Source organism: Haliotis rufescens, unplaced genomic scaffold (genome assembly GCF_023055435.1).
Source record: "Haliotis rufescens isolate VD_foot unplaced genomic scaffold, xgHalRufe1.0.p SCAF_136, whole genome shotgun sequence".
NCBI classification, from domain to species: Eukaryota; Metazoa; Mollusca; class Gastropoda; order Lepetellida; family Haliotidae; genus Haliotis; species Haliotis rufescens.
Genome location: NW_025963820.1, coordinates 352,505 through 362,500, shown reverse-complemented (window position 1 = coordinate 362,500; position 9,996 = coordinate 352,505). Strand labels below are relative to the sequence as shown.

Sequence of the window (9,996 nt, the reverse complement as noted above, 5' to 3'; positions counted from 1 at the left end):
AGCAGTAGCACTAGAAGTAGTAGTAGCAGTAGTAGTAGCAGTAGCAGTAACAGCAGTAGCACTAGAAGTAGCAGTAGTAGTAGCAGGAGCAGTAACAGCAGTAGCACTAGAAGTAGTAGTAGCAGTAGTAGTAACAGCAGTAGCACTAGAAGTAGTAGTAGCAGTAGTAGTAGCAGTAGCAGTAACAGCAGTAGCACTAGAAGTAGCAGTAGTAGTAGCAGGAGCAGTAACAGCAGTAGCACTAGAAGTAGTAGTAGCAGTAGTAGTAACAGCAGTAGCACTAGAAGTAGTAGTAGCAGTAGTAGTAGCAGTAGCAGTAACAGCAGTAGCACTAGAAGTAGTAGTAGCAGTAGTAGTAGCAGTAGCAGTAACAGCAGTAGCACTAGAAGTAGTAGTAGCAGTAGTAGTAGCAGTAGCAGTAACAGCAGTAGCACTAGAAGTAGTAGTAGCAGTAGTAGTAGCAGTAGCAGTAACAGCAGTAGCACTAGAAGTAGCAGTAGTAGTAGCAGGAGCAGTAACAGCAGTAGCACTAGAAGTAGTAGTAGCAGTAGTAGTAACAGCAGTAGCACTAGAAGTAGTAGTAGCAGTAGTAGTAGCAGTAGCAGTAACAGCAGTAGCACTAGAAGTAGCAGTAGTAGTAGCAGGAGCAGTAACAGCAGTAGCACTAGAAGTAGTAGTAGCAGTAGTAGTAGTAGTAGCAGTAACAGCAGTAGCACTAGAAGTAGTAGTAGCAGTAGTAGTAACAGCAGTAGCACTAGAAGTAGTAGTAGCAGTAGTAGTAGCAGTAGCAGTAACAGCAGTAGCACTAGAAGTAGTAGTAGCAGTAGTAGTAACAGCAGTAGCACTAGAAGTAGTAGTAGCAGTAGTAGTAGCAGGAGCAGTAACAGCAGTAGCACTAGAAGTAGCAGTAGTAGTAGCAGGAGCAGTAGTAGTAGCAGTAGTAGTAACAGCAGTAGCACTAGAAGTAGTAGTAGCAGTAGCAGTAACAGCAGTAGCACTAGAAGTAGTAGTAGCAGGAGCAGTAGTAGTAGTAGTAGCAGTAACAGCAGTAGCACTAGAAGTAGTAGTAGCAGGAGCAGTAACAGCAGTAGCACTAGAAGTAGTAGTAGCAGTAGTAGTAGCAGTAGTAGTAGCAGTAGTAGTAACAGCAGTAGCACTAGAAGTAGTAGTAGCAGTAGTAGTAGCAGTAGTAGTAACAGCAGTAGCACTAGAAGTAGTAGTAGCAGTAGTAGTAGCAGTAGCAGTAACAGCAGTAGCACTAGAAGTAGTAGTAGCAGTAACAGCAGTAGCACTAGAAGTAGTAGTAGCAGTAGTAGTAACAGCAGTAGCACTAGAAGTAGTAGTAGCAGTAGTAGTAGCAGTAGCAGTAACAGCAGTAGCACTAGAAGTAGCAGTAGCAGTAGCAGGAGCAGTAACAGCAGTAGCACTAGAAGTAGTAGTAGCAGTAGTAGTAGCAGTAGCAGTAACAGCAGTAGCACTAGAAGTAGCAGTAGTAGTAGCAGGAGCAGTAACAGCAGTAGCACTAGAAGTAGTAGTAGCAGTAGTAGTAGCAGTAGCAGTAACAGCAGTAGCACTAGAAGTAGTAGTAGCATCATCATCAGCAGTAGTAGCAGTAGCAGGAGGAATAATAGTAGGAGTAACAGCAGTAGCAATAGTAGTAGCAGAAGTAGCCGTGGCCGTAGCAGCAGCAGCAGCAGTAGTAGTTGCATCAGCATCAGCAGTAGCAGCAGCAGTAGTGATTGTAGTAGTGGTAGAAGTAGTAGCAGTAGTAGCTGTAGGTAGTTATAGCAGTAGTAGTAGTAGCAGTAGCAGTAATATTAATAGCAGTAGTAGTAGCAGTAGTAGTAGTAGTACCAGAAGTAGAAGTAGGAGTAGTAGAAGTAGTAGTAGTACTAGTAGTAGAAGCAGTAGTGGTAGTAGTAGTTGTAGCAGCAGCAGGAGTAGAAGTAGTAGTAGTAGAAATAGTAGTAGCTGCAGCAGGAGTAGAAGTAGTGGTAGTAGTAGTAGTAGTAGTGGTAGTAGTAGTAGTAGTAGTAGTAGTAGGTAGTTATAGCAGTAGTAATAGTAGCAGTAGTAGTACTAGTAGTAGTACTAGTAGTACTAGTAGTAGCACTAGTAGTAGTAGCAGCAGCAGTAGTAGTAGCAGTAGTAGTAGTAGCAGCAGTAGTAGTATGTACAACCTTGTCCGTCGTCTGATTGTTATTATGTGAAACAACTGCTCTAACTATTCCGTGATATAACCGTTACACGATATAAACATTTCCTTACATAACATTACATGACATAATAGAACATGATATAACGTTACATGATATAAACACTGCATGATATATCATCACATGATATTACCATTGCAGCGAGTGAGTGAGTGAGTGAGTGAGTGAGTGAGTGAGTGAGTGAGCGAGTGAGTGAGTGAGTGAGTGAGTGAGTGAGTGAGTGAGTGAGGGGATGGTGGAGTGAGTGAGTGAGTATAGTTTTACGCCTCTTTCAGCAAAATAACCCAGGCATATCACGCCGGGGGACACCATTGAACCCATAACCATCACATGATATAACCATTAAACGTTATCAATATTATATAATATAAACATCACATCACATACCATTACATCGTTTAACATTACATAATAACAGTTTTTAGCACGACATACCGCTTTTCCATTGGACGAGAAATCGGCCACATGATCGCCAAACTGACGTTCAAAAGTGTATGAACAACACATTTTGACGTTCATACGTTTCTCAAGAGATTGTATGGACGGACTATTTCTACATTCCTGAGGACATCCCTGGGAATTCCCCAACATAGATACATACATGTTTCTCATCATACAGACCCTTTAATCTTGAACTTAGATATGTCGGAGAGTTAACGGCATGCCCAGTTCGAGTACGGTAAAATACATTTATAACGAACAAGCTTATAACGAACTTACCGACATAACGAACCTATTTTTAGTCCCGTCCATTTGTTGTATATATGCTGTGTATATGCTTATAACGAACTACGGTTATAAAGAACTAAGAGTAGTGGTCCCTATGAGTTCGTTATAATCGTAGTTTACTGTAAATCCTCATGACGACCCACCCTAGAGACAAACATCGGCCAAAGAGAAAAAGAATTATACCATGAGATGATAAAACCACTACATGATATAAAATGATATGGTATAACAATAACATGATATAACATGATATGATATAACAATTAAATGATATATACAAAATGATTTAATGACCGAATTTGGCAGGAGCGTAAACTGCCATTGAAATTACTCAAAATTTAACTCCACTTTTAACAGTACTTCATGCATATCAAAGTCCGTCTGCCTAATGATTGAGGAAAGTCTCGAAAGTCGAGGATGTTTCAATTCATTTGCGGGGTTACGGGTGGCCCAGTCGTCTAAGGCGCCGCAATTCGCTGTGCAGAGTTGCGTCCCTAGGGCACGCCAGAAACCTATGCTTGTGGGTTCGAATCCCGGTTCGCCCCGATTATGTTTCTAGGTTTGTCAGCACCATACCCGTGCTCGTGGGTTTCACCGAAGTGGTAAACGTCTGAGACCTGCATCACTTCGGGCTTTCCTCCCACATTAAGCTGACACGCCGTGATATAACTGGAATACTGTTAAAAGCGGCGTTAAACCGAACTCACTCACTTACTCATTTAATTTGCAGGGATGCATTGTTGTGTCCCAGATTGCATTGTTGGAGAACAGAATGCCTGGTCATGACCAAGGTTAGATTATGTTGTGAGCGAATATGCATTATTATGGAATCAAGAATGCACCATGTTATGGACGAAGATGCATATACAAGGCAGATGCACATACAAGGCAGATGCACATACAAGGCAGATGCACATACAAGGCAGATGCACATACAAGGCAGATGCACGTACAAGGCAGATGCACATACAAGGCAGATGCACATACAAGGCAGATGCACATACAAGGCAGATGCATATACAAGGCAGATGTACGTACAAGGCAGATGCACATACAAGGCAGATGCATATACAAGGCAGATGCACGTACAAGGCAGATGCATATACAAGGCAGATGCACATACAAGGCAGATGCACATACAAGGCAGATGCACATACAAGGCAGATGCACATACAAGGCTGTATGTATAATGCAGTTCAGTTCAATTCAGTTTGTTGTAGCCAAGGCCAAAGGCCCACAGACCCAGAAACCTTACATAATGTTATTGTTATGGTGAGAAGTGGATATGCATGCACAGTGTGGATTACGTTAACGAAAACATTTTCGGCCCTTTATAGACTTTGGACCAAGTTTTAACAATTATATTTATAGTGTCGATCATAAGAAAACAGATTTGTTCACAATTACAAAGTTCTCATTATTTGGGGGCTATATATACATTTTTCTTACAATCATACAATGGACATGTTAAAAGAACGTGAAACTCATCTTCAACGATATTCAAATCACAAAGTTGACACATTCGGTTTTCTTTGGGATATTTTTTCTGCGTCCAACATCTGTCTATAGCCCTGCCACATCTGTTCTTAGTCGTACTAGATGCTGTCTAATATTTAATACATTATTGTTTGTAAGATAAGCTTTAGCATATAAGCGGCGGTCGGGTAGCCTAGTGGTTAAAATGTTCGCTCGATACGCCGAAGACCCGGGTTCGATTCCCGACATGGACATGGACATGTAAAGCCCATTTCTGGTGTCCTCCGCCGTGATATTAATTTTCGTTTTGTCTAAATTGACATTCATTTTATACAATATACATTGAAAGTATTAAGATGTCTTTGTTGTCCAATTACGTTATCGGCAAAAAGTACGATGAATGCAAATAATATAATGAGAGGGGTTCCTCTATTTCCTCTGTATTCAAGGGAACTAGTTTATTTATGTACAGCGAGAAAAGTACAAATACCTATATGGGAAGACAGTAATAAACCTACATGTTTCTTTATGTAGTTCGTCACAAGTACAGTTATAACATCTGCGTCACCACCCTTTTGGTCGCATGATAAAAACTTTATAGCACCTTGTGAGTGAGTGAGTGAGTGAGTTGGGTTTACCGCCGCTTTTAACAGTATTCCAGTTATATCACGGCGTGTCAGCTTAATGTGGGAGGAAAGCCCGAAGTGATGCAGGTCTCAGACGTTTACCACTTAGGTGAAACCCACGAGCACGGGTATGGTACTGACAAACCTAGAAACATAATCGGGGCGGAACGGGATTCGAACCCACAATCATAGGTTTCTGGCGTGTCCAACGGACGCAACTCTGCACAGCGAATCGCGGCGCTTTAGACGACTGGGCCACCCGTGCCCCTTATAGCACCTTGTGTGTAGATGGCCATCTTCCCGTGGCAAGCGTGTCCACTAGTCTGTATCAAAGTTGTTGGTTGGTTTGTTGTTTAACGCCGCACTCAGCAATATTCCAGCTATATGACGGCGGTCTGTAAATAATCGAATCTGGACCAGACAATCCAGTGATTGACATCATGAGCATCGACCTACGCAATTGGGATCGATGACATGCATCAACCAAGTCAGCGAGCCTGACCATCCGATCCCGTTAGTCGCCTTTTACGGCAAGCATGGGTTGCTGAAAACCTATTCTACCCCGGAATCTTCACGGGTCCTGTATCAAAGCCTAGTTCTACTTGGAAACAAGACTTGGAAGACAAGGCTAGTGGACGCTCTTGCTCTCGGGAAGACGGTAAATTCAATAAAATATTTCGATACATCATAATTATGAAACCGTGTCTCAGTCAACCAACCTAATGTTTTCACATCGTCAATAAAATCATCATTTACCTGTTGGGGGCACGGGTGGCCCATTCGTCTAGGGCGCCGCGATTCGCCGTGCAGAGTTGCTTTCATTGGGCACGCCAAAAACCTATGATTGTGGGTTTTTGCCCCAGTTATGTTTCTAGGTTTGTCAGCACCATACCCTCCTCGTGGGTTTCAACCCACGTGGTTCACGTGTGAGGCCTGCATCACTTCGGGCTTTCCTCCCACATTAAGCTAACTGTAACACTGTTAAAAGCGGCGTTAAACCCAACTCACTCACTCACTCACCAGTTTGTTGAGAAGACCTTCAATGTTCCACAATTCCTGAGTAATCTTTGAGTGATTTTATTACGCTTCACTGAGTCCCGATTTACGCGGCGCATCATTATTCTCTGTTGTTCTTCCTGAGCCTGTATTTCAAATTGTACCATTCGTGTTCCTGAAGGTGGAGGTATAACGCTTGAACCAGTCAATGCATCCACCATTCGTGGACACCAGTTCAACTTCACGTGTGACGTGTCGACGGACATCGAGGAGGGTTTGGTGATCTTCAAGGGGGAGAGGTCCCAGTCCCCTGTCTGCCGTGTGTTTGTTGATACAGGGAGACAGGCCACGGAGAACGCCAGGTACCTGTGTTCACGCGAAGACGGACAACCACACACGTACTCTCTGACCATCAGGAATGTGTCAGTAGAACACCATGCTCCCTGGACTTGTCAGTACTCTACAAGCAGAAGCAACACCGTAGCTTTGAATGTCAAGTGTAAGTAGATTCTCTGGTGTCCACCCACCTACCCATCAACCCTCTGCATTCTCAACCACCTGCCCTCTGCATCCACATCCATCCACCCTCTGCATCCACAACCATCTACCCTCTGCACCCACAACCACCCACCCTCTGCATCAACAACTATCAACACTCTAAATCCACAACTATCAACACTCCACATCCACAACTACCAACCCTCTGCATCCACAACCACCCATCCTCTGCATCCACAACCACCCACCCTCTGCATCCGCAACTATCAACACTCTACATCCACAACCATCCACCCTCTGCATCTACAACCACACATCTTCTGCATCCACAACACCCCAACCCTCTGCATCCACAACCATCCACCTTCTGCATCCACAACCATCCATACTCTACATCCACAACTACCCACCCTCTGCATCCACAACCACCCATCCTCTGCATCCACAACCACCCACCCTCTGCATCGGCAACTATCAACACTCTACATCCACAACCATCCACCCTCTGCATCTACAACCACACTTCTTCTGCATCCACAACACCCCAACCCTCTGCATCCACAACCATCCACCTTCTGCATCCACAACCATCCACACTCTACATCCACAACACCCCAACCCTCTGCATCCACAACCATCCACCTTCTGCATTCACAACCATCCACACTCTATATCCACAACTACACACCCTCTGCATCCATAACCACCCACCCTCTGCATCCATAACCACCCACCTTCTGCATCCACAACCACCCACCCTCTGCATCCACAACCATTCACCTTCTGCATCCACAACCACCCACCCTCTGCATCCACAACCATCCACCTTCTGCATTCACAACCACCCACCCTCTGCATCCACAACCATCCACCTTCTGCATTCACAACCATCCACACTCTATATCCACAACCATCCACCTTCTGCATCCACAACCACCCACCCTCTGCATCCATAACCATCCACCTTCTGCATTCACAACCACCCACCCTCTGCATCCACAACCATCCACCTTCTGCATTCACAACCATCCACACTCTATATCCACAACCATCCACCTTCTGCATTCACAACCACCCACCCTCTGCATCCATAACCACCCACCTTCTGCATCCACAACCACCCACCCTCTGCATCCACAACCATCCACCTTCTGCATTCACAACCATCCACACTCTATATCCACAACTACACACCCTCTGCCTCCACAACCACCCACCCTCTGCATCCACAACCACCCACCCTCTGCATCCACAACCACCTACCTTCTGCATCACAACCGTCCAACCTCTGCATCCACAACCATTAAACCTCTGCATCCACAACCACCTACCCTCTGCATCCACAACCATCTACCCTCTGCATCCACAACCATCAAACCTCTGCATCCACAACCACCCACCCTCTGCATCCGCAACTATCAACACTCTACATCCACAACCATCCACCCTCTGCATCTACAACCACACATCTTCTGCATCCACAACACCCCAACCCTCTGCATCCACAACCATCCACCTTCTGCATCCACAACCATCCACACTCTACATCCACAACTACACACCCTCTGCATCCACAACCACCCATCCTCTGCATCCACAACCACCCACCCTCTGCAACGGCAACTATCAACACTCTACATCCACAACCATCCACCCTCTGCATCTACAACCACACTTCTTCTGCATCCACAACACCCCAACCCTCTGCATCCACAACCATCCACCTTCTGCATCCACAACCATCCACACTCTACATCCACAACACCCCAACCCTCTGCATCCACAACCATCCACCTTCTGCATCCACAACCATCCACACTCTACATCCACAACTACACACCCTCTGCATCCATAACCACCCACCCTCTGCATCCATAACCACCCACCTTCTGCATCCACAACCACCCACCCTCTGCATCCACAACCATTCACCTTCTGCATCCACAACCACCCACCCTCTGCATCCACAACCACCCACCCTCTGCATCCACAACCACCCACCTTCTGCATCACAACCGTCCAACCTCTGCATCCACAACCACCCACACTCTACATCCACAACCACCCACCCTCTGCATCCACAACCACCCACACTCTACATCCACAACCACCCACCCTCTGCATCCACAACCACCCACCCTCTGCATCCACAACCACCCACCCTCTGCATCAACAACCAAGAACATCAACAACAATGTTTTCGAAAATTAAGTCACATGTTAATAGGGCGACACAATTTAAACGCAACATTGTTATTATCAATGGTAATAATAATAGGTATATGTGACTCATTTCAGATCCACCTGCGGTTGCTATAGCTCCTGTCGACTCACAGTTGGGGTTCGTATATTTACTTGGTGATAACAATGCATCCTTGACCTGTGATGTGACGTCAGCTAACCCCTTGTTGTCAGTCTTTACCTGGTACCATAGGGGGCACCTTGTGGGCAGAGATCGGATCTACACTATCCCCACAGTGTACAAGTCTAGCTCCGGGCAGTACAGATGTGTTGCTGACAATGGCGTATCACCGCCCGGAGAAGACAGTGTTATAGTTGACGTTCATTGTAAGTACCAAACTTATAAACCTATTCATTGGGATCGCTATTAGGTAAGAGACTTCTTTCTATAGGCATTAAGACCTATTGTGAGGTTTTACTTTCCAGTCAGGTTACATCTCATAAACAGGGACGTTGTAATGTCCCTGGGATTTTATGTAATGTCCTGGGTATTTTATTAATATAACTTCCGTTCAGATTGTAACATGTAATGAAATGTAAAGTCAAATGACAAATGTTTTCTTTATATTCCACCCAGTGAGTGTACCACGAGGCTACAGAGGTGTTGATAAGCGTCACTGGTGTTTAGAACGTCCTTTTCAAGATCCGTACGCAGATATTTTACGCGCGTTTCCTAATGTTCATGGAAAGAATGTTCGAAACATAAAAATGTTGATAAATGTTGTTTTAAGTTTCCTTTTTCGGTTTATAAGTGTGGAAAAACACTTTCCCTCGGTTTTGGTAGACAGACCATGCCCTGGGGGTCGGGAAAAACCGCGGGTGCTTCGCCCCCTTGGTCTTTCCCTCTCCCCAGGGCATGCTCTGTCTACCAAAACCTCATGAGCGTGTTTTCTCCAATACATAATATGTCGTACACGCAAGCACATTTTACGATTGCATATCTCCCTGCAGTTCCACAAGCTGGATATTTGAGTTTCTGCTGCTCTGGTTTTTGCTCAACGCCGCAATCAGCAGCAGCCAGCTATACGACAGAACGCCTGTCGAATCTGGTCAAGATAATCCAGTGATTGATGTTAGGAGTAATGAGATTCGCCGTCGGGGTATGATGACAGCTACGTCACCAAGCCTGATCCCCCGAGCCTCACATAGGAAGAAACTTGGTGATGTGTACGAATTGAGTAATGTAAATACGTATGTTCAAAGATTTTTGCAAAT

At 45.0% G+C, this 9,996-nt stretch overlaps 1 protein-coding gene across 1 annotated transcript in view; it reads left to right on the top strand.

Moving 5' to 3' along the window:
* LOC124118262 overlaps positions 1-9,996 on the top strand; it is a 37,361-nt gene that overhangs the window by 5,023 nt on the left and 22,342 nt on the right. Inside the window, exons 2-3 of the mRNA XM_046480371.2 lie at positions 6,225-6,542; positions 8,839-9,108. Of these exons, the coding sequence (XP_046336327.2) occupies positions 6,225-6,542; positions 8,839-9,108 (588 nt within the window). The remainder of the gene's footprint in view (positions 1-6,224; positions 6,543-8,838; positions 9,109-9,996) is intronic.